Consider the following 25,292-nt stretch of genomic DNA (forward strand, 5'->3'; position numbering starts at 1 on the left):
CTTACCATTTAGGGGGATGAAAAATAGATGTTGTCCGATTCTCAGTTATACCCAATATGCACACAAAATTTCATGAGAATCGGTCAAGCCGTTTCGGAGGAGTTTAAGCACAAACACCGCGACACGAGAATTTTATATATTAGATAACATAGGCCAGAAAGTCGTAAATATCGATATTTCAATTTTTTAAAGTATTTTGTATTTTATTAATTAAATTTAAAACTAGTAAATTAATTTGAAATCTTATTACAACATAAATTTTTGGAACTTAACCTATGAGGCACTGAGATGACCTGGTAAAACACCTATCATATTTTGTAAAATTATATAACATACATAAACTCACCTGGCCTATTATTTATTCATTTAAGTTACAAACGTTTTTTAAGTTATTTAAAATATGGTTATAAAGTGCGTTTTCCAATTACAGAGCATAATGCGACTCAGTTCCGCACAATGCCGCATAATGCTGAAGCTTAATTGGAACGTGAATTAGTTTTCAAATGCATCAGCAGAGTGCGCTAAGTCAGTGTTGAAAAAAAAAATGTTCTGAATAGAGTTAGCAACCTCATTAATGTATAAATAATGTGGTTAACAAAAATAATTGGTTGAAAACTTTTTACGCTTATTTTAATAATCAAATTATTTCATTAACATTTTTTTACTGAAATAAGAGAAAACTTTTAAAGAATATAAGGTTTTAACAAGCTAAATTAACAGTAAAATATATAGTTTCATGTAAGAAGTTTACATCATTTACGTTTAGAGTAATTTTTTTTAAATTATTTCTAAAAAAATTATATACTTTTTCAAAACCATTGCAATTTTTACAAAAGTATAATCCTGTAAAATAAATTTGTTTACAGATCCGAATTTTAAAATAAAATTGTATTCATATTTTAAATATGGAATATAAAAAAGTAATTATTTATACCTTATTTATATTTATTTTTTTTTAGCAGTTTGAAAAACGTTTAATTATTGTCAAAATCTACGACGAAACGAAAGCCTTACAAATTTTTCAACAATAAATAATATTTACTAACGAAAATTTCGATAAATGCCAACTTAAAGAAAAACACTGGTCAATTTTCTGTCACTGTGTTGGTATTTATTGCTAGAAGCACGCGAGAGCATTAGTTTTGAGAGTGCTCAATTGTGCGAAGCGTTGCTGTAGTTGGAACATTCAACGTTGAGCATTATGCCGCATAATGCGCTCTAGTGCTGTAATTGGAAAACGCACAAAAATATTGTCTATAATGATTATAGTCTTTAAATAAACCAACCAGTGGTCTGTTCATGTCGTACAGTGCTAGTCTGTGCAAGAAACTGAAAAAATTATCAACAAGCAATCTATCTAAATTTTTCCAAAAGCAAAGCTAGAGGAATATATATATATATATATTTTTGTTTTATCACACCTTCTTATTCTTAATTTCTTATATCTAGATATTGTGAAAAGTGGAAAATGTCGTCGTACAAGGTAAATATTTTTAAACTGTCTAATCTAATTCCTCGTCAACGAATTAAAATTTTTTCAATAACTTATTTTTTTAGCCAATAGATTCCAAACGGGAAGAATTTCGCCGATATTTAGAAAGAGCTGGTGTAATGGATGCTTTGACAAAGGTTCTAGTAAGCCTTTATGAAGAACCAGATAAACCAGAGGATGCATTGGAATATGTGAGAAAGCATTTGGGCACAGATGGTGGAGATGATGAATTAGAGGCTGCCAGAGCTCGCATTGCAGAGTTAGAAGCAGAGAATGCACTTCTTAAAGGCGAAGCTGCTCCAACAGAAGGCTGAGAGAGCTATGCAAAGATGTATTATAATAAGTTTTTGATCTCAATAATTCTTGATCTTGAATTGTTAATATTGCAAATATTGTTTCAAGTTACCATGAGTATGTTATGTTGATTGCGTGCAATGGGCACCTTTTTGTTTCAAAGGATTTAATTAATAAATAAGTTAAATTATATTGGGTTTTACTTATTATTAAAACTATTATAAATCATTTGAAGAAATCAGGATCTTGAGTAAATAACTTATCAGTACATGAGATAAGTTAGTTTGAAAGATACCTATTAAAATTATATTGACAGTTTTGTGCAGCTTATTTGCTTGTTTATATAAAAATATATAATAATAAAGAAACAAACAATATAGATTTTATTTAGTTTACTTTCATGTATGATTTTTAAACAGGAATAAATTACTTCTACATTGTTTTCTTAGTTGTCTATAGTTTTAAGCAGCAGTACTGATGAGCTCGGAGTACTTCTTTACTTTGCTAGCAACACTCATGTCCACATATCTGTCACCAATGGACACAACCATACCTCCAATCAATGAGGGGTCAACAGATGCGGTTAGTTGCAGAGACTCATTTCCTTTGAGGAATTTCTAAAACAATAATTAGAACATATAGTTTGACTGCTTAGAGAAATTTTAGCATGTTATTTTAGGACTACATAACAATAGAACACGTTATGACACAACAAGAATGACTTTAATTATTAATTGGAGACAGGTAAATAAGTCATCCTTCAATAAATTATTGATCACATATTGAAAAATTATGAATTAAGTGAAATGGCTTACCTTAAGCGCAGCTTCCAAGTTCTGTTTCTGACCAGCATCCAATGGTTTGGCAGTTATTACTTCGCAGGTGACCTCACCACGGTGTGCAGCCATAATTATCTTAAAAGCATTGATAATAGTATCAAGTTTTCCAAGACGCCCATTCTCAGCCAGTAAACTAAGTAGGTTACCAGTGTTTGGTGACATGCTTGTCTGTAACGGAAATTTCATAAGTACGTTTTAATGGTTTGGTAGGTATTATCATTGATAAATAAGACAGATGATAGCTGTACACTAAAATTTAAAAAATCCACTTGAGGTGCTGATGAGTTTAGGTTCCTAAAATTAATTTTTAACTATAATTCTCATTACTAAAGAAGGTTTAGGTGTGGAATTCATTAAGCTATATTTTAATACATGGAATTATCTTTGAAGAAGTCACAAAAGACTTTGGTAAAATACAAAAAATCAACACAGACCGAAGCCAGTTTAAAAAATATATGATATTAAGTTATAAACTCTACATCTTCGAAGTTGGTAGAAGGGGATTGTTGTGTTGTCTCTTAACTCCTTTGATATTTTAATAATTACTTTATAATCACACTTCCTAAACTAAAAAAAATACCCCAAAATAAAACTTCAATATAGAAAATAAAAATGTATAAAGTTATTACTATATTAGGTAGAAATTTATAAATATGAATACTTATTGTTGTATAACTAGGCAAAGTTATTAAGTATTTACTGGTTATTATATTTATTAATCAGTTTAAAAGATATTTGTTTTTAAAGTTTGTTATAAGAAGACTTCATGTAAAGTTCATATAGTATGTAACTGATCTTGACTTCAGTAAGTACTTTATAAATTTCTACATGTAGAAATTTTTATTCAATTCAGATACAATATTCCCTAACTACCAGCTTACCACAAAGAGGTTTTTAATTTACCTTAGAAGCCAAATGCTTGAGAGCTTCTGACTTAATACTTCTCTTTAGAACTGGGTTCAAAAGAAATTCCTTAAGTTTCGCATCCGACTTTATCGATTTCTGGAAATGTACTAGTTCTTTTTCGACGGTGTCCAAAGATTTGCTTTTGGAAGCGGCAGAATATAATGCTGTGGCGTATCGGCCATCAATGCCGAATACTTGTACTGGGGCCTTCACGAGCTGAGCTGCGGCCGACGATGTGCTCAGCGAGCGCACCTGATAAGATTACGTAATGTATTTTTTTAAGATTACGTGAAAATTAAATAATAAAGGGTGAAATTATTTACCAGCATATTGGTCTTCATAAGAGACATGATATCTCTTTTCTTTTTGTGTGTTGAAATTTATTAAAATATAATTCAAAACCCAATCACACTACCACAGCCAATGACACTAAAAATAAATTACACATCGACAATTGACGTTTTGCGACTAAGTCGGTTAGACGACGTTAAGGTTAATTATTTGACAATGATGTTGAAGTTTCCATAGTCTATACCCGCCGGCGCCACAAAATTTTGTGACATTAAAGCCTCCGTTTCCAATAAAAAAATATATCTGACAACGAAATAGGGCCACGCTATATATTTTACCAGGTTATGGTTAAAAATTTAAAATAACTTATAGGATTCTTGTGTATTTTTATACACTTCTAACTAGCAATTTCACCTTTTAATAAGTAAAACCAAAACCAAAATGGCTTCAAACGAAGGCCGTGTTCAATCTAACTTGCATCAGCAGGATCTATCTAAATTGGTATGTTGAGTGTAATAATATAATTAAGGCTGAAATTCGTATACAGTACATTATATGTTATATTTTTACTATAAACAATAACATTCACTTAAACCGTATTTATATTATTGCATCATGTTTTGGAATTGTAACGATATCAGTCATTGTAAGTGATGTTTTTTTTCTCATTCTTCCCTCAAATTTCAGGATGTCACAAAATTGTCGGCATTGTCTCCTGAAGTTATATCAAGACAGGCTACCATCAACATTGGAACAATTGGGCATGTAGCTCATGGGAAGTCAACTGTTGTGAAAGCTATATCAGGAGTACAAACCGTCAGATTTAAGAATGAGCTTGAAAGAAACATTACTATTAAATTGGGTAAGTTTGTCAATCTTAGAAATCCGTCTTTTATTGTAAATTGCAATATTAATACTGATAAGCTTAGTTTGAAATACACAAATTTCATTTATATACTTTTAGTAGTCTTTTTAAGAAAATTCTAGTAAATACACTTATTTATCTTTCAATTTTAAGAGTAGCTTGTTTTGCAAAATACCATGTGAATTGCTTAATTTGGAATTGAATTCTCTAAATTTAAATTTATTATTGTACCTTCTAAAATCTCATTAACCGATACACATGGTATGTTGCAGAGCGTGTATCTGACTCACTCATAAGAATGTTTTGTGAAAGAAGTGAAGAAATAGCTGAAGATATATTTCAAGGAAAAATAACTAAAAGAAAACAGAATCAGCCTACACTGCCTGAGCCCGAAGAACCCCCTGCAAAGAAAAGAAAAAAGAAAACTCAAGAGTTAGAAGAGTTTAACATTGAAAATATACTTGATTTTAAGTTTGAAAATGGTGTAGAATACTTCTTTATAAAATGGAGAGGCTGGCCAGATAGCGATAATACTTGGGAACCAATTGAGAACTTAGATAAATGTCATGATATTCTACGGTCATTTTTATTTCATCAAGAAGAAAAACATTGTAAGTCATTTGAAAAACTTAAAGGTGAATTGTCATTTGACAACTTACTCAGTGAAGAGAATCTTGTTAAAAGATTAGTTGATTTTGAAGAATTTCCCTTGTTAACTTTAAAAGATAAACTTTTATTAAAACTATTAAGCCTGACAACCCTCACTCTAAAAGAAGAATGCCATGTAGCTAACTTAGTGCAAGAAACACGAGATATCTTACAAATGTATGTTTCTGCTAGAAAAAGATGTAGACAACTTATGGGTTTAAAGCAATGGGAGGAGTTTTTGAATCAAGTGGATAAATGTAAGAGGTTAGTTGTTGAAAATGAATTTGATTTGTGTGGCCCTCCAGAGAATTTTACATACATCAATGAATGTATTCCAGGGGTGGGAGTCGTTATACCAACAGAACCACCCATCGGTTGTGATTGTACTGCATGCAATTGTCGATCAAAAGCCTGCTGTGGAATGCAAGCTGGTCTATTTGCATATACAATCAAGAAGAGGCTAAGAGTGGCATCTGGCACGCCAATCTTTGAGTGTAACAAAGCATGTAAATGTTCAGATAATTGTAACAATCGTGTAGTTCAGAAAGGTAGAAACATAAAGCTCACAATATTCAGGACAAATAATGGCTGTGGGTGGGGAGTTAAAACTTGTCAAAAAATTTATCAAGGTCAGTTTATCTGTCAATATGTCGGTGAAGTCATTACTTTTGAAGAAGCAGAAAAGCGTGGAAGGGAGTATGACGCCAATGGCCTTACCTATCTGTTTGATTTGGACTTTAACTCTGCTGAGAATCCGTATACCATTGATGCATGCAATCTCGGTAATGTATCACATTTTATAAATCACTCTTGTGAGCCAAATCTTGGAGTGTGGGCAGTGTGGGCAGATTGTCTCGATCCAAATTTACCCATGTTAGCATTATTTGCAACAAGAAACATTGAAGCTGGGGAAGAAATTTGCTTTGACTATCTGCATAGGACTAATGAAGAAGAACCGGCATCACCACATAAAGTACCACAAGAAGTAAGCGATCCAGACACAAATCTGCCGTCTCCTTCAGAAGGCAACACGGCCAGTTCTCCAGTATCGCCGGTAAAATTGAGATATGAAGCACATCAAGAAAATAAGAGTTTGAGAAAACAAACAGAGTGTAAATGTGGAGCTGTTAAGTGTAGAAAGTATATATTTTAAGAGAAGACCACAAAAATCATGACTCAAAGTGAATACTGTCTAACCTAAGTTTTAATATTGGTTATGAATAGTATTATAAAAAGTATTTTTTATTAACGATTTTGTTTTTAAACATAAGTTTATCTAAAATTATATTTGTATTTAGTTGCATGAACAAATGCTTATTGGGTTAAAAATTTATTTATCTTAAATTGATAGTGATGTCATAAGTTTTGGTCTTCTAGTTTGACAAAGTTTAGAAAGCGAATATTATATTAACTTATAATTAAGGAACTTATTATGTTTATGCTATATCACATAAGATTGTTCTCCACTCGAAATAAGCCTAAAATATTGTAAGTTAGTTTGTAAGATTTTATCTGGTTATATGTATTTTTGTTACATTTACATTGTTTTTACACTTACAAATATGAATTAGTATGACTATACCATAGTTCTGTAAATTTGGGCATATGTAATGAACATATCGGCTGCGCACTATTGGAGTTCAGCGATAGACTCGATTCAGAATGTGTTTCTCATTGTAATACAATTCCGTACAAGTGCCTTTTTATGTAATGTATAATGCGAACTATAGCAGTATAGTTTTATATATTTTTTAATAAATTTAGATTTATTTTACTTGCTTTTGCGATTTTATTTCATGTTTTACTAATAATTCAGTTTTTTTATATTCCTAATAATCGTTTCCATTCGGCTAAAGAAGTTGGGTTCGAATATTATAGATAATTAATGATACGATGTCATTCCATAAATAGTCAAATTGGTAAAGACTAATGTTCTATATTTTCCCCAAACACAGATTACAAACTAAGCCTTTGCTGAAATTGACCCAGAGATTATATTATAGGTTACGCGAACGCGAAAATCTACAAATGTGACAACGCAAAATGTCCTCGGCCCACAAGTTTTATATCGGGCGGATCCTCTAAGGACGATAGCTTTCCCTGTTTGAGGCCATCATGTTCGGGCCGTTTCCAACTCATAAGGCACGTCAGTTTCGTGGACTGCCCCGGGCACGACATTCTCATGGCCACTATGCTTAACGGAGCCGCCGTTATGGACGCTGCCTTACTTTTAATCGCTGGTAAGTTGCAGGCTGATATTATATTCCTGTTCAACGTTAGTATAAGCTCTCGTGGACGGGGAAACTAAGCGAGTAATAAGTAAAAACTACTTCTGCTTAACGTATATATATATTTGAAGTACCATAGACAGGCCTGCAAATATCACCATTTAAAGCGACTTAAAATTTATTTAATTTTTATACTAAACACCACCTTTTGTTATTTTCGTTGTCTTATATGTACGTATAGATAGTGCAATCCACGAAGACGCGCCCCACTATTCCTACTAACCGTTTATAGTATATGTGTGCAAGCTTCCGTCGATGTACACACGCACACTACAGTGAACCGCTGACGGTTCGCAACTGACACTCCCCGCACTCCGCGATCCCCTCAACCAAGAATTGGTGGGGCGCGTCTTCGTGAATTGCACTCTATAAAGTAGAAATATATTTTTAGGTAACGAATCCTGCCCTCAACCACAAACAAGTGAGCACTTAGCTGCCATTGAAATCATGAAGCTGAAACATATTCTCATCCTCCAAAATAAAATAGATCTGGTCAAAGAAGGCCAGGCCAAGGAACAACATGAGCAAATCGTCAAGTTCGTTCAAGGCACAGTGGCCGATGGTGCTCCCATTATACCCATATCTGCTCAACTTAAATATAATATTGAGGTATGAACTTATTGAATTAGGCCCGTATTCTAGTTTTATAGTCCCCACCAACACGGCAAGTTTAATATTAATTATCCAGATCCAGAACTTAAGATATGTTTAGTAATATGGGGCTTAATTTGGCAAAGAAAAAGTCAACAGTTCCTCAAAATAGAAAATAAAAACATTTATATCTTTCTGCTGTAATCCTAAATATTTTATATATTTCAGGTGCTATGCGAATATATAACAAAAAAAATCCCAGTGCCGATGCGTGATTTTACCTCTCCGCCGCGTATGATTGTGATTCGGTCCTTCGATGTCAACAAGCCGGGTTGTGAGGTCGATGACCTCAGGGGCGGAGTCGCCGGTGGCTCTATTCTTCAGGGAGTTTTGACTGTTGGTATGGAGATAGAGGTGAGGTTTTTTATTTATTTTAATTTTTTCCAAGAAAAACATATTTTATAAATTAATTTTACAAAATGGTTCTTCTGTTGTCAATATTTTTGATTTTAGGTTTATTTATTTAAAGAATTATAGGTTAAATATATTTTTCCAGGTCCGTCCGGGTCTCGTAAGCAAAGACGCGGAAGGCAAGTTGACATGTCGTCCGATATTTTCTCGAATCGTCTCCTTGTTCGCGGAACAAAACGAACTTCAGTTCGCGGCGCCCGGAGGACTCATTGGGGTTGGAACTAAGATTGAACCCACGCTTTGTAGAGCTGATCGGCTGGTTGGGCAGGTAAATATAAAGGATCTATATTATCTATATAAAGAGGGATTTGACTTTTTTAAAGCACCCGAAATATGTCGCCCTAATAATTCTAAGTAAATGGATAAAATTCCTAATTATGACTCGTATTCGATGATTATTTTTTAAACTGAAAAATAAAACTTTAAATTAGTAAATTTTGGGAAGGGGGTCTAGTTAGTTAATTCCTTTTACACATACCAAAAACTTTTATACAAAAGACAGAAGTATAAATTAAAAAATTACTTTGTCAAAAAAATAAAGTTGAAAATATCTTATACATTACATGTTTTATTTGTTGTACAATCAAGACCATGATTAAATATTCACTTGCTTTACTATTCCTACTTTTCCCATCCTCTGTACGTATTTCTACTTCTTGCTTCCCCCCTCTTTGACAATCGGCTGAGCCCTTCGATGACTTCATTGTTGTATGGATTTGAAAATACATAATATGTGAATTAATCGCAAAAATTTTATCAAAAATGTTTGATTTAAAACTAGCTTATGCTGCGGTTTCACATTTATTCGGTTGTATGATGTTAAAAGGTGTCAAAGGGAAATAATGCAATCAAAATTGATTTCCAGGTATTAGGTGCGGTGGGAGCTCTGCCCGGTATCTTCGTGAAGCTGGAAGTCTCCTACTACCTTCTCAAGCGACTCCTCGGAGTACGGACCGAGGGAGACAAGAAAGCTGCCAAGGTTCAGAAGTTGACGAAGAACGAGGTAAATATTCTCTACATTTTTTTTGTGTTTTATTCTATTTGACAAGATTTTAAATTCAATTCAGATATTTAGGGAGCAAGTAAAGCGTTACGATGCGGGGACTGAATAACGCGTTATTGTTAATATTTTTTTCGACTTTCCAGAACTTTCATCGCTATTCTGTTATATATACAACTTTGTTAGTTTTATATAATATAGACCAGATTTTTAGGATAATTAATTTACTTGTTCCGAAATGGTAAAATACGAAATGAAGCAAAAAAACTAGCCGTACAAAAGAAAAGCAAGCTAGGATGGGAACCTTCCCTCTTTAGTGGAATTTTAATTTGGTCACATGTTTCTAGCATGGATTTTCATTTTAAATATACTAATAATAACATAATGACAAGAATCAGTATCAAATAAAACGAGTGAATGCTATCCTAAATAAACACTACCAAGAAACTGTCTGAAATCAGTTCAAATAATGCACCACTAGATGGCGCTGACGGACTTATAAAACGCGCTGTCGTTATTTATAAATAGCAGAAACTACAAAGACTACAAGCAAAAAGTGTAAGCGTTACTTGAAAAAAAACCGAGTTACTCCCTAGTCGTGCTTAAAGAAGTTTTACTTCAAAAACTTTTAAGTTTTAACATAATTATTGTAAATCTTCAGAAATAATTGAGCTTATTAATTAAAATTTTTCATATATTTAGTTATATTTTTATTTGTGTGATTCAATTAAACTATCATTCTTTCTTGTCTTTGCCAAAAAATACTCCTATGGAGGCCATATATAAAAAAAAAAATTCGAGCATTGAAACACTCATACTTGTAAAAAGGTCATAAGTTCAATCCCCGGCTGTGCACCAATATTTTTTTAATTAATTTAACATTATTAATATTTCAGGCACTACTAGTTAACATCGGATCTCTAAGTACGGGTGGCCGTGTGATCGCAACTAAAGCTGATTTGGCCAAAATAGCCCTTACCAGCCCTGTTTGTACCGAGGTCGGGGAAAAGGTGGCTCTCAGTCGTAGAGTGGAAAACCATTGGAGGTAACATTTCATTAATTATAACAATACTCTATATAGGTACTACTTATGACAACATTAACATAATTATTTTACTAAAATACCATAACCTATTTTATTCTAATATTAGAAAAGTATTTAGTCGAGGTAAAGACAATTCATTATTATAGATAAGTCGGAACATCCATGAAAAAATGTAATTGGAAATATGTTTAAATAATATTACGAATAATTTCAAATGACTGCAGCACCATCTAGTAGGAGACTTAAGAGGCTAATTATATTTCTTTTCCAGATTGATTGGTTGGGGACAAATTCAAGGTGGTGAGACAATTGAGCCTCTAAAGAATTAAATCCAAGTCGCCACTTTTATATTTAATAAAATATATTATATAGTACAAACATGTCTCATTTTCATACCTCAAGTGTAAGAAAATAATAAATTATTTGATTTTAAAATAATATTTGCTATATAAAACATAAGGAGAGAAAATTTTTGTGTGTACCAATAAAAATAAAAAAAATGGTGTGTACTATTACGAAAAAGCTATGTACATTTTTGTTGAACCATAAAGATATACTTTCCCAATTTTCTTAAATTTTCAGTACAAATTACAGAAGAAAATCGTGACACTAAAATGTAAGTGTTTTAAGAGAAGGAAATAAATGAACACATCCAATTCTTGAGAACCTTACTTAACTTAGAACCTCCAGGTTAAATACAGTGAAAAAAATCATAGAACAGATTAATAATTTATTCCACTTTATTACACAAGGTCTAGGCCATATATATAAATGTGTTGATATCATCATCATCCCGACGCATGTATTTATGCTCAATCAACCATTCCAGCTGTTCTTTAATCATTTTCTTTGAAGGTAAGAACATATTCTTTAGAATTTCCACTAATTCACTCTGAAAAAAAATAGAAGATGTTAAAGCAATTATTGTTAATTAAATTCTAAAGCGAAATAGGATTTATAAGCTTATTTAAGAATTATTCACCGCGCGTTTTTCGATAGTCGAATCACTTATATGTTAAGAGAAAGCAAATATTGTGTTAAGAAAAATATTTCTACCTGCAAAGCTGTATTTGTAATGCGCTTTCGCATTTTTAATATTTTTATTATAGCTTCTTGAGTTCTTAATATCCTGAGCTGAACAATGGAGTGGTTATCTTCGATTTGAGACCTTTCTGTGCTCAACTGAAGTCGTCCAATAAGATTAATTTTGCCTCTTCTTTGAGGCTTGCCATTTTTAACCAGAGCAAATTCTTGGTTGATCCAGAACACTGTGTTCTCTTTAAAATCTTTAGGATTCTGCACAGAAGGATCGTAGGATAATAATTGTCTTTTTAACTTGGGAAATGCAGCCAAAGACCAAAGTGTTCTTCGTAATTCGGGATCAGGTAATTCAGTAGCTAGTCTTAAGTTTTCATAAGTTACTTTGTCTGTTGGCCTTTGATTCCATGCAAACAGCACTGCCATTTGGAATGTTGTTACATCCAGATCAAATCTTCCCACAGAATTTGCAAATGTTATTGTTCCATTACTCATATGATGGTACCATTGCAATTTCCTTCCAGAATGCTTCTTTTTGTAAAACTCTTCAACCTCAGGAATATAGTCCTCTAACTCGAGAGGGAGACTCACTGTTACTCTCTCGGAGCCTCTGGCCCAAGCTCCAGCATTAAGTATTTTGATATTGATTGCATCATGACGAGTTGTTTCGCCACGGAACTGAGTATTGAGATCTTCACTCACTTTAATATCTTGGAACATTCGAGCTAGCTTATTGACATAATCAGCAGGCATACCCACCTCACGCAGCCACTCAACCATATCTTCTTCTTTCTCAGAATCTGCACTAGAGTCTAATATCAACCTTCGAGTCAAATGAGCCTTATGATACCTCATAAAAACATCTTTATTCTCAATGTACTTCAAGACTAAGAGAACGTCTTTCAGTCTTGACTCAATTTGTTCACTAGTTAAGCGTTTACTTAGAGGAGTTTTTCTTAATAACATATCACAGTAATTTGCAAGCAATTCAGGGCATTTACTTTCTGGAGCTGTGCCTTTAGTTCCACGTAAAAGAGCAGATGCCGGTAATTCTAATTTAAAGACTGTAGTATCATTAACAACACATTTGTATGACTTGTCTCTAGCTGTCAAAAATCTGGGATCATCAAGAAATGCATCTCTGACTAATGAACTAAACCGCTTAAAGAGATCCAGCAACCTTTCAACATACTTTTCAGAATCAGTTGTAATAATATCTGCAGATGCAACCATATCTGCTAAGCCAGCAGATACAATGTGAGCTTCCAAATCTCTTAAAATAGGAGTGACACCTTCAGGTATCCTGTCTAGGAGTCGGAACATTAATTGCAGTTTTTCAGTTTCTCCCGCTTTAATTAGTGGAGCACTTTCTGCAAGTAGCGTGGGCATATGTTCACCTATAAGAACTCTTTCACAACACTGCGTTAATGCAGCAACACTCCCACTTCCTGGTTCTAAATATCTATGGGCTCTGGCTTCTTCTTCTTTGAGCCGCAAATCTGCATACTTCATATAAGCTTGAACACCATTTGTTAGGAGATATTCATTAGCCTTTAGCTTATAAAACTCTTCTGTTGCCTGCATATATGCAGCTTCAAAGTTTTCTCTATATATTTGAAGCTTATCAGTTGAATTTGAACATAGGTTCACTAAAAAAATTATGCTTTTGTAATAAAAATGACAGTAAAAAATAATATACTATACTTTAATGAGGATAAAATTTCTTACCGTATGATTCTCGAACTCCAATAACAAGTTGAGAATCAAATGATTCACCATTTCGTTCTGCCTGGACTAGTTTCATCGCCGAGTCTTGTAGTCTTTGCTTGATATCCATAAATATGCTTTGATTCCAAGAATCAAGCATCAGTTTTCTAACCAAACTATCCTCCACATTATTGTTATTATTCTTCTTTTGAGAATTAGAAGCATTTGAGCTGGTTACCTTACTGCTCACATTAGTTATGGCATTCTCTAATTGACGAAATGGTGTTGGTAAATAATTACACTGGGTGAAAAATTTGCCCCATTCAGCTATATATGCCTTAAGAAGTGCCTGATCTTCGCGTTGGGCAAGAACACGAGCTTGGGCTTGCTTAATATACATCATAATGTCTTGCTGCAGCGCGTCTCTTAATTTATATGAACCTCTCTCATCCCAAAGGCACACGGAATGTACTGCCCCAAACAAATCTTGCCATTCTATCTGTGTTACTGCTTCTTGTTTGAGCAGCTTCAGGACGATCGGACGCATAGCGGGCCATTTGTCTTCAAAAGTGACTTGACCCTTATCCTGTAAGACATTGAACCGTATAATGTACACAAATGTAAAATCTATAAATAAATTAATTCGCGGTAAAACTCACTTTTAACATGATTCAAATTCAGAATTCAATCAATTTATACTTATGGACTATGTGCTTTTATCATAACTTATCTAGAAAGTATTTTGTATTTACAATTATTATCGTTATGCTTTATAAAAATATAATCAAGATTTAAGAATGTCAATGAAGAGATCGAAACTCGCAAGAAAACTTTGATTGTTCAATGACTTTCAACGATCGTTGACGTCCCAACTCCTAATACTTTCATTTTTCTTAGTGTCAAACGTAATTACAGACATTAGAGTTTCTACAGAGCACTTCACACTACACAGACTAACATGAATGAATCAACAGATTTTAATTATAATGATTACAATTTACATTTTATTTTACAAACAAAAATCAAAAAATCCAGTCAGAGTGAGACCATCTTAATAGTTATTTCTTATTATTAAATTTATAATCTGAAAACAATTCACCTGCTTTTCAAAGAGGTGTAGTCTAAACTAAAAACAAACAATTGAAATCGTAGGAATTTAAATAAGCAAGTCAATCCAATAGCAACTTTAATATGAGTTTATTTGGAGAAATCGTGGAGCCAGGAACGAGAGTTGCATGGGAAGACTGGGACGACTTGTCTGAAGGAACTGAAAATAGCGGGTAATTATTCTACGTACCTTTTAATCTGTAAACAAAACTTTAAATATTTTTTAACTGAATATTTCTTGAATCAATTTCAGACTCAAATGGACAAATATATTGGAAGTTCCTGATATAGTTGATCTCTTATTAATACTTGATGGTAAACATATATCAGACAAAGTAAGGCTGCAGGAGCAAGATTCTATAGTATTAATAAATACTGTAAAGGAAGCTAGCTTAAGTCTTTACAAAATAAAATTAAGAAATGCGTACATATGCATTTTAAAGGATTACAACTTACTCTTGAGTAGTGAGATAGTGGAGCTACTTCGCGATTTTATAGAAAAGAGCAAAGATATAATAGTATTCTTAAATAAGCCTCTGGTTGAATATCAAACCAGTAACCTAACTTACCAGCCTTATGTTATCAGGTGTTTAAAAACAACAAAAAGCTTAACAAATCTTCATGGGCTTAACTTTCCAAAATTAGAACAACCCAATATAATTTCTGGTGTTGCAGCAGGAGGTATGAATCAATTATTTTATTTTTTATTAATATAATATCACACATTTAAATTTACACTGCTAAATTAGGATGTGAGTATTAGTTATTAATACTTTACATAAGTGACAATCCACATTTTTTTGGATGAATATTTATATTATTTTGGTTTTTACTTAAAGTAACTACTCATGCACAATGAATTTTCGAAATAAATTCAATATTTATTTACCAGCTTAAAGATGAAGTAGCTTTTTAACTTTTAATAACTTTTGTGTTTTTATATTTGTTTCAGTTATAACTTTAAGAGAACACTATAATTTAGGCGCTCTGGCGGTCGTAATCTTTATGGAATATTTAGAAAACTCACAATTGGAGGAACTATACAGCTTATTACAAAATCTGGAAATTTCTGTTTCAACAAACCAAATGCCAAACAGTGTAGCTAACTCAAACCTCTATATATAGTATGGTGTATTGAAATTTTCAAAATGTGTAATGGTATTATGGTGGAATAAAAATAATAATTGTAAAATAGTTTATTTTATTTCTTAAAATTACAATCAATTAACATAAATTTATTAGGAAAAACAATAAATGAAACTTAATAAAAACTATACAAATAAGCACAGCCTATTAAATCGCAGACCACTTATGTTTGGTTTAAGATAAAGATATATTTTGTTTAAAAACTGTTAAGTGCGAAGAACATCTAACATTTGATTTAGACCACTGAAGGTCAACTTTGGTTTTAATCAATTTTTAATAGTCTGCAAAAATAATGGTCTTGATTTTATGAAAATTTTAAATGTATATAATTTATACTATTTGACTTGTAGCAAATAAGAATTATATTATTTAACATTAAACTGCCACACCAGTTTTTCTTCTCTCTTTTTGCACAAACTGACAGTGGTTACAACACAAACTAAGAATTCATATATCCTGTATTGTATGTATTTATGATCCTGTTTATGTAACAATGACAATTTTGAAATCTTTTTTAAATAAATTAATTTGAATATCAAACATAACATATTGCAAGCATATTTTAAAATTAGAATATTTTGCATAAGGCGACTTAAGATTGACTGCCTTAGCTATTTAATCTGACCAAGTGAAGAATTTCCAATAAATACCACTAACTTGGAATATAGTTTGGTATTTTTTACAGGAAAGATGAATACAATTTATACCACAAGCTTATCTGTAGCTTTAACGTGAGCTAATTTTAATAACATGTAAATATTAACATTGGCTGAGTGAATATATAATATATATGCTATTATTAAAAACTTAACGAATAAAAAAACATTACAAACTAAACAATCATAAAGTGTTAATAGAAAAATTCGATTTTTTTTAGCATTTTCCGCTTTCTAATAAACTACAAAAACATTTTATATGTTTGTATATATGCCTTTATAAATAATGCAATTCAAAATATTTAAACTTCTTTTACACAGTGTACACTCATATTACAAAACTAGGCCTTACAGCTCAATATTATTTTAATTTCTACTCGCTACACATGACAAAATAGTACATATTTTTAATATATACACATTTATTTAAACAAAAATATCATTAAACATGTAAATTATCACACACAGTAAAATTCTGTTTTAAATCTTAACCTATGTTTTACCACTTTAAATATAAAATATACTTTTTACGTGCTAAGATCTTATTCAAATGAGTGATAATTAGTATGAGATATGTATGCAGGCGAAATTAATTTAATTATCAACTAAAAGGTTTTGATATGGACCCTGTTATTAAAAAACAATGCAATAAAATGGTTTAATCAAATTTTAATTCAGGTGCTAAATAAATGCACTTCTTTCAAAAATATATTTTGAGCCCACTTGTAACGTTTGGTTAAAAAGGGTGAGGTTTACGATAACCCATCGCCTAATTTGATTAGCTCCAGAATTTAAACGAAATAGTCAATTAATTTTGTTTCGAGTAAAAAAAAAAACAATTACAGTACAGTTTTTGCATACTACACGAATACTATTCGATGAAAATTTAGTTTCAAATACGCACACGGACGGACTACGGAGCGCTGTCCAAGTTAGGTTTACAAAAATCGAGCTTCGTTTCTGTTTACGCATCGTCTAAGGGAAGTGACATTTCCAACTGTCAAAAATAAATAAATCAACTCCTTTTAAACCATCTTATTTTATAAATGCAAGTATGTTTACTTTTGTCCATTATGACTCATTAACGAAACTTAAGTAACTAGATGGCGCTGCATGGATTTAAAACGTTCATATTTAATCATTATTGGTTGAATACCTATTTTGTTACTACCCACATAGTAGCCGCGGGTAGACCTTAATATGAAGGTGAGAGTGACATAAATATACTTCTAACCCTTCTAACAACACCAATATATGTTTATATCTTTATAGGGTTACCTGACATATACCTTAAAGTGTTACTGCTAAAAAATCCTTACCTTATTTTAATCAAATAACCCTGTAAACACATGTGATTAAGACAACTAGATAAAATATGCACTTCCGTTCACCTATATTGTAAACGAATGATAGTTTAATTGATTGTTTATTATCTTTCTTATTTTATCCTATTAAATCATTAAAACCTTTCCATTTTTAAAATATACTTTAACCGTTATAATAAGTTTATAATTTATTTTATTCTCGTAAACAACTACATAATTAGCGCCATAACGGCATTGGTGTATTGATTATCATGCACATATCTATGGGAATTAGATGAGAAAATGTAGATTAATCTTGGTATCATTATTTCAAGAGAAAATCAAGGTTAACAACAACAATTCGTTAAAACTTCCCTACTCCGAGTAAGCACGTAAAGCTGTACTTGGGGAAATGAAACTTATGAAGTGAAGTTACCGTTTAAGCATTCAAAGAACTTTAATGCATGTAGGAATTACTTCATACAACTTCACGAACATTTTATATTTTGTGTAAAATTTATTATATGGATATATGCAGTTTTATTAGCGATGAAGGAAATATATTTTACTCATAAAATAACAATAAATAACGTTACATATCAGTATAAAAATAAATTATATATAAATCTCAAACCTCATATCGAAAAATATAATTTCGTCAGCAAAATAAATCATTTTGGCACTTATTAGCATTTTGAATAAATACTTAAAAGGCTGAATTGGCCCGTTAAAAGGGCCGTAACAACAAGTCAAACGTTTTCATCACAGTTTTTTATAGAAGATCCAAAATGTGTATTTTTATGAGTAAAATAAACTATGCAATAAAATGTATTAAACATAACTAATTTTAACCACTATTTGGTTTAACAATACGCTTATATCTATATCAATACCTAGATTATGGCAAAATTGGTTCGATTGTAATAACTCAATTTAAAAATGTAGTATACCGAAGTTATCTGTGATTTTATTGAAAAAAAAATCTAAATATTAGACCATTTTTTAAAGAGTTTATTGAAATTTTCGATAGGTTATGTTACGATCGGTCTGCTTAAATGTTATAAAAAGTTGAATGTTATTACAATAGACCCTTCCTAAATCGCTAGTTGCCGTTCGAAACTAATGACTAATACAAAATGTCTTGGACAAGGTTTTAGAGATAACTTTGGAGGTACATAAACAGCCTTACGTTAGTGTGTGAGGCGCCTTAAATATCGTAAAGGCCGCCATTGTTCTGTCCCGCTCGCACTTTATCGAGGATTTCGTTCACGAATTCCGACGTTTTGCCAGCTATTTTCACCTCTGTTAACAAATATACAAATGAACTATGAGGAAAATATAGGTTTTAATTTTACAGTAACCATTTTAATTAAAGTATCATCTGTCTCTTTCTATCACAGAGTAAACACCATTTGACAGAAAGAGAGAGGGTACTTTAGTTAAGAGGTAATTCCTGATTTATATTTCATAAAGGAGTTTCTATATTAATTAAAATTTTAACCGACATAAAATATTAGGTTATCAGTAAAGGTCTGTGATATGGTTGGAATTGGATAATTCAGATTCCATCGTGTATGTTTGTCTACAAATTTCTGCTGAAAAGTTTATATAGTTCAGTAGTTTTTGACATATGGATATTCATACATCTGGAAGAAACCTAGGTTGACAGGTATTTGAAACACTTTTTCATATTTCAGTTAAAACTTTAATATAATTATTAATTACATGAAAATATAGATGTTCCATAGATGTTAATCCAGTAAAATTGTATTTTATAGTGGTTATTTCATGTGTTCTTCAAAGTTTGGTAACCTCAGGCATGCGTTTTAAGTAAGTTCGTAAGAAAAACTCGAGACTTCCGTTTCTATGACACGTTTGCAATTAAACTCCTCCAAAGCGGCTGGACCGATTTTGATGACATTTTTGGGTGTAAAAAAAAATATAAAAATATATATGTTTATTATGGAGTAAAAGATACAGGTATCACTTATTCCACGTCATTAAATTTGAATCTGTAGGCATCCCTACTCATCGGCAAAGAAGACAGAGGGAAAGCCGGCCGAGAGAAAAAGCCAAGCAACACTTATTTTAAAACAAATATCGCAAATTAATTAGAAGTAGCCTGTATAGCACTAGTCCCAGGCCCTTTAATCAACTAGATAATCGTTAACTTTATAGTAAGCCTTTTTACACAGCTTGTATTGTGTATTTGTGGAGTGGCTTCGAGAATTGTTTAGATATTTTATTTAAGATGTGTGTACAGGACATCGTCTGTCATGTCCGCTAGTATTATATAATTATCATTTAAAAATACGTTTTTATGTATAAAACATAATGGATATTTATTATTAGTTACTTACCAGTGGCTTTGGTGACAATATTATTAAGGTGCGAGCTCCATTCAACATTACTCTCAGGGTTCGTCACTCGGTTCCCAATCACTTGTTTCATTTGGTGAATACCATTTATTAAACGTTCTGGAAATTTATTCTTAATTAACACTTATTTGTGTTACACAATTAAAATAAAATAAGTTGATTTTCTTAAATAATTTATGCTTATAGTTCCTATCTAAGTATCGACACTTAAGGGCAAAATAAAATTAAAGAAACTGTGACACATAGTTCGAGCGAACTGTATCTTACCCTAAGTTATTTTATAAAAACATAATTTCTCGTACCATATAAACGTCCGATTTTAAAATAACATAAACCAAACTGAATAACGAAAATTAAAAGCGTAGTGGCAACAAGAACACAGACTACACGAAGTTGATATTACATATTTTTACCCGCCATTTCTATAGTCAATGACATAGAGATTATTAATTTTAACCACAGATTATTAAAATATTGATAATCTTTTGCTTTAACCATTTATTAGATCTATGAGTAATACTTACTATGCTCCTGTTGCAATCCATACAATTTCAGTTTATTGGCTTCGTGTTGCGCCTTCTTCTTAAGCCGACAAGCGCGTGAGGCCAATTTATTTTTCTCCTTTCTGGTTTTTGGCCGGACATTGAACGGCAACTCGCTGACCGGTATCATGTCGTTAATTACTTTGCCTAAGTTGTCCAATTCTAAACCAATGAGATGTAGTTTCCTTGGATTCGGTGTAAGGTCGTTCCCGTCCCCTTTTCTTGCTTTACCACTGAAATTGTTTTTTGGGATAGGTTATGTCTGCCGTATATCATTGGATTTGAAATACTTATATTACAGTATTGTTTGAATCTTTTGGTAAACAATGGAAAAGACAGAATTTCAATGCTTGGGTACTATTATAAAAAAATCTTCCTAATATAACGCTGTATACCAAATATTGCAAGGAAAGCTATTCTTCCATTCTTCCAATTACAGATTATAAATATGTATAAAGTGTTATTGGTGCGCTTTTTAGTAAGCATGGTCACGCTGACAAATGTCAAGGCCGTTTTATAATTCTATTAAATTTAATAAATAGTAATTTTTTATCATAGAGATGAGAATATTTCACACAATTTAGTCCCGATCTTGTTCAATAAGAGTCAAGAGGAATTCGCGTGATATTTAATAAGTAAAATCGTCGATTACTTAAAAAAGAATACATAGTTGATTGAATTAAACTAAAAAGTTTAACGGTCGTGTCGCATCACTAGTTGACAATTGACCAATGGAAAATGTCTTGTAACTTGTTAATTTTATATGAACATATACACAATACAATATATACTCGAAAATAATAAAAAAATCGATAAAAAATTAAATTGTCTTGGTAATACAGGACAAATCAATACAAATAAATAATAATGCAATTTGTTTTGTTAAGTTTTGGTGGTTAATGTTTTGAAAGAATTTATTTTAGTACATTCAACAGATAATTTAAACTTTAATAAATTATTTGTAAGTACCTGTGTTTAATTCCTTTGACGTTACAGTTGGGGCTGAAAACTGGATCGGTGACCAAGTTCAATACGTGTGGGTCTTCTGACTTCTTCTTCAGCACCAGTCTCTGTCCCTTCGGGCCTTTCGCTTGGACGTTGTACTGCCAGAAGTACCTTTCCTTTTTAGCTGCCTGACGAGCCTCTCTCTTTTCTGTACTCTCGTCATTCGATTCTGAAATATAAAAGAGTTATTAAATTCATTCCAAAAAGAATGACATTTCCTGTTACTGTTCCTATATCCATTTTTCATCCAACTTTCGGCGCCATCAATTATAGGTCACGTGATGTACGACGTCCATATATAAAAAATCCAACACATTTTTTGTCTTGGACATGATAGTTTCTTTCAGTTCTTTCCTTCATAAAACAAGCAGTTTTATTAAAAAAAAAAACAACCCCACCGCCTTGATTACCGTTAACGGTTATTTAAAAGTGATTAACAACAATGTTTCCTTCAGTGGTGTAGCAATAACACCATAGAATATTTTCTTTTTAAATTGTATCAAGTTCTTACGAAAAAGAAACTTACCATCGGAAGATAGATCCTCATATCTGTCACTATCTTCATCGGATTCATCTCTATCATCTTCGTCTTGTGAGAACTCTCCAGCCCCAGGACTCAGGATACCACCAGATAAAGAAGACATAGAACCAGCCTCAGCCACAGAACTGGTCGATAATAGATGCTTGCGTGGTTCACGACGCTGCCATATCTGGAATGTATTAACAATTTAAAAAACATATTCGGTTAAAAAAATGTAGCGGCGCTACAACCTCTTAACAAGTCTGTATCATTACCCTTTTAACCATAGACACTTTAAAAAATTCAACGACAACAACTAATAATTTCGCACATAAAGAAATAAAGGCTTTTAGGGAAAGATTCACAGTCGAGAAAAAGCGCGAATATTTTTTTATGTAATAGGAGGCAAACGGACTGATCTGATGTTAAGTCATACAGGGCCTTATGGCAATGTATGGGCCATGGGGGGGGGTTTTAAGAATAAGTACGCTCTTTTTTTGAAGGACCCTAAGTCAAATGGGTGCGGAAATACTTCAGTAGGCAGCTGGTTGGCTCAGTTGTGGAAGGACGGACGTCGAGGTGATACGGATGATATTTTGTATTCTGCCTTGACGTCCGATGGTGAAACTCAGCTGTTTAGTCCGAACAACTCCTCTGAACACTCTCCACGGTAAATGTGGTAGAAGATGCAGAGAGACCCCACATCTCTACGTAACGCCAAGGAATCAAGCCGCTCGGAAAGTGACGGGTCGTCGACGATTCGAATGGCTTTTCGTTGAATACGGTCAAGCGGAAGGAACTATAATTCCCGTTTGTCTAATTGCCTATTTTACATACAGGATTCATACCTATCGCTAAGTCTCGACTTGGAATCTTACCCTTAGAGATATTTCCAATATATGTAATATATATTATATTAAATATTCGGCATTAGGATTCTAATTTGTACAAAACACTTATTTAATTGTGTTCCTGATAGAAGTAGTGGATGTCCCTCGTCGCTCATCTTGTCTCGTTAAAGAAGAATAAAAGAGTGTTCTTTCTTATTAGTGGAATAATATGCAGTATCTTTCACTTAATGAAAGTCTGTTAATTGTCAAATGTAAGAAAAGTTAAATGCAATTCAAATTTTATAATTATAAAGAATTTAAATAAATATTTTTATAAAGAAAAATTATTAAGTAACATAGTAAAATCCTATTGTAGTCTTAGTTCCCAGTTCAAAATTTAATAACCAGTTTTATAATTAAATTGAAATATAAATATGTATCTAAGAAAATTTCCCAGCAATAATATTTTGATGAATGTGTATAAAACAGTGTTGATAAAATACTATAGTGATGCTAGTAATTAATAAAATGATGTAAGGTTGCTGTTATATTGCTAATCACAACTATATACATAAATGTGTATATTAATCTGTTATTCAATTAAATAAACATTTTGATTATATTAAAACAAGTTCCATTAGCACTGCATGAATCACTATTTTCTCAGTTTCTTCATAAAATAAAAACATATATGTGATTAATGAATGTTTGACGTAACTCAGTTGAAAATATGGTCATAAAATTAAATAGGTCATTAAAATCATAAGCATGAAGCATTATGTTTTAAAAAGGCTAATTAAGATGCAGATTACCAATTATGTAGATAGAAATATTTATGTTCCATTTCAATATAGATATAATCTGTTAATTAAGGATTTCCAAAAATAATTATATTTTACCTGTTCCATAGTTAAATGTGTTGGTGCTGATGAAGAGAGTGTTGACTGTTGTGTTTTTACACTGGTAGGGAAAGGTGGCAATACTGAAGATGCTGGAACTGACTGTCCCAAGGAAATTTCTCCACTGTAACCATCCATACGCAGCAGCAGTTCTGGCAACTGATTCATTGGCTGTGCAAAACTCGATGAAGCAGAACTGTGCTGACTTGATGGAGAAAATGCCAGCTGAGCCCGACTGTATGGACTACATGGACTTTCAGAGGTCATTGGAGCTGACTGCAATGAGTTTAATGCATTTCTAGAACCACTCATTGCACCGCCTATTTGTATACAGTATTCTTCAGGCATTAGCAAATCTGCAAAGTCCAAATCATCAAGGGATGTGTCAGGATTTGCATTTAACTCTGCTAGTGTTGGCCCAGATATTAAATCTGCTTTGTCTACTTGGAAAATATCATCATCCTCCATCTTATATGGTTCAAGTTTAGTGTTATTATCATCAAATGCAAACTTGTTGAACTGCAATGAGGGCACACTTTGAAATGAACCCCCTTGAGTATCTTGTAAACAAAGATCAAATTCTGAATTCAAGTCCCCAAAATCTGAACGTCTATTTGGAATGGGCACGGAAGCAGACATCGTACCCAGCTCGAAGGGCGACTCCTGTTTTATCTCAAAATTTGAATCTAAAAGAAAGTCATGATTGTAAATAGAATCCGACATTGCACGTGTTTATATAGATTGACCTTGGACGTAGAATCGCCTCGTTAGTACACAGGCGCGCGCTTACGTCTTTATCGATTTTAATTCACTGAGGCCCACGTGTCGCTTACAATGTTTATTATTTTGTTTGTGTATAAGTAATACTACACACCACCACTATTGCACATTGTTATGAAATTAATTAACTAGGTCAATTTCATCTTCCAATTACATAATGGAAAACACACCACAGAATTCAAATCCACTTGATAATTATTATTCACGATGACTTTCGATATTATATGAACTATTCAGAGCACTAGAATAGGGACATATAATATATTAGAATCATTGAAAATCAGTTAAAGTCAAAATACAAAACTGTATTGCCAACCCAATCTATGCATCACCATTTAACACTCTTTCTGATAAAATTTGAGACACAATAACAAAAACACTTCCACGAGATTAGACCAGTCGAGAAGTAAACAAAGATTTTATGTTATTCAGCTTTCAAAGGTCATTAGAAAGCGATGGATATACAAAATCAAATATGATAAAAAGAGATAAAGGATTTGCCAATCTTGCTAAAATCACAATGTTTGAGGGGACCGAGACGGGAGGGTGACAGGTCAAGCAGGATGTTTGTCTAGGGAAGTACACGGTATCGGTTAATTTAAAAAAAAGAAAATTAACAAAGTAAATAAATATAAGATATATAGTTTTAA

At 32.3% G+C, this 25,292-nt stretch overlaps 6 protein-coding genes across 7 annotated transcripts; 3 read left to right on the plus strand and 3 right to left on the minus strand.

Annotated features, from left to right (window-relative positions):
- Nucleotides 1-1,307: 1,307 nt before the first annotated feature.
- On the plus strand, nt 1,308-1,976 carry LOC125056361 (c-Myc-binding protein). The gene is made up of 2 exons (XM_047659403.1): nt 1,308-1,483; nt 1,558-1,976. The coding sequence occupies exons 1-2, from the start codon at nt 1,469-1,471 to the stop codon at nt 1,804-1,806; spliced, it is 264 nt and encodes an 87-aa protein (XP_047515359.1). The 5' UTR covers nt 1,308-1,468; the 3' UTR covers nt 1,807-1,976.
- A 187-nt stretch (nt 1,977-2,163) lies between these two features.
- On the minus strand, nt 2,164-4,014 carry LOC125056346 (ATP synthase subunit O, mitochondrial). Its single transcript, XM_047659397.1, has 4 exons — nt 3,855-4,014; nt 3,529-3,783; nt 2,602-2,793; nt 2,164-2,403 (listed from the first exon to the last, which is right to left on the minus strand). Exons 1-4 carry the CDS (start codon nt 3,879-3,881, stop codon nt 2,248-2,250), a joined length of 630 nt encoding a protein of 209 aa, XP_047515353.1. The 5' UTR covers nt 3,882-4,014; the 3' UTR covers nt 2,164-2,247.
- Nucleotides 4,015-4,049: 35 nt separating this feature from the next.
- On the plus strand, nt 4,050-11,104 carry LOC125056294 (eukaryotic translation initiation factor 2 subunit 3-like). 2 transcript variants are annotated; one of them, XM_047659334.1, is made up of 9 exons: nt 4,067-4,323; nt 4,510-4,684; nt 7,339-7,575; nt 8,015-8,232; nt 8,443-8,628; nt 8,771-8,953; nt 9,551-9,688; nt 10,582-10,730; nt 11,002-11,104. In XM_047659334.1, exons 1-9 carry the CDS (start codon nt 4,264-4,266, stop codon nt 11,057-11,059), a joined length of 1,404 nt encoding a protein of 467 aa, XP_047515290.1. In that variant the 5' UTR covers nt 4,067-4,263; the 3' UTR covers nt 11,060-11,104. The 2 variants fall into 2 exon arrangements, with proteins under 2 accessions (XP_047515282.1, XP_047515290.1); XM_047659326.1 differs by lacking the exons at nt 7,339-7,575; nt 8,015-8,232; nt 8,443-8,628; ... (2 more) ...; nt 10,582-10,730; nt 11,002-11,104 and adding an exon at nt 4,960-7,113 and having other exon boundaries at nt 4,050-4,323.
- A 341-nt stretch (nt 11,105-11,445) lies between these two features.
- LOC125056275 (cullin-5) lies at nt 11,446-14,336 on the minus strand. Its single transcript, XM_047659305.1, has 4 exons — nt 14,135-14,336; nt 13,497-14,061; nt 11,787-13,417; nt 11,446-11,622 (listed from the first exon to the last, which is right to left on the minus strand). The coding sequence occupies exons 1-4, from the start codon at nt 14,141-14,143 to the stop codon at nt 11,485-11,487; spliced, it is 2,343 nt and encodes a 780-aa protein (XP_047515261.1). The 5' UTR covers nt 14,144-14,336; the 3' UTR covers nt 11,446-11,484.
- A 138-nt stretch (nt 14,337-14,474) lies between these two features.
- Nucleotides 14,475-15,774, plus strand: LOC125056333. Its single transcript, XM_047659393.1, has 3 exons — nt 14,475-14,755; nt 14,836-15,263; nt 15,535-15,774. The coding sequence occupies exons 1-3, from the start codon at nt 14,667-14,669 to the stop codon at nt 15,705-15,707; spliced, it is 690 nt and encodes a 229-aa protein (XP_047515349.1). The 5' UTR covers nt 14,475-14,666; the 3' UTR covers nt 15,708-15,774.
- A 2,709-nt stretch (nt 15,775-18,483) lies between these two features.
- On the minus strand, nt 18,484-25,149 carry LOC125056321 (protein CREBRF homolog). Its single transcript, XM_047659368.1, has 6 exons — nt 23,863-25,149; nt 22,140-22,323; nt 21,578-21,782; nt 20,591-20,841; nt 20,049-20,165; nt 18,484-18,990 (listed from the first exon to the last, which is right to left on the minus strand). The coding sequence occupies exons 1-6, from the start codon at nt 24,583-24,585 to the stop codon at nt 18,896-18,898; spliced, it is 1,575 nt and encodes a 524-aa protein (XP_047515324.1). The 5' UTR covers nt 24,586-25,149; the 3' UTR covers nt 18,484-18,895.
- Nucleotides 25,150-25,292: the final 143 nt, after the last annotated feature.

This window comes from Pieris napi, chromosome 2, assembly GCF_905475465.1.
Source record: "Pieris napi chromosome 2, ilPieNapi1.2, whole genome shotgun sequence".
Taxonomy (NCBI): Eukaryota; Metazoa; Arthropoda; class Insecta; order Lepidoptera; family Pieridae; genus Pieris; species Pieris napi.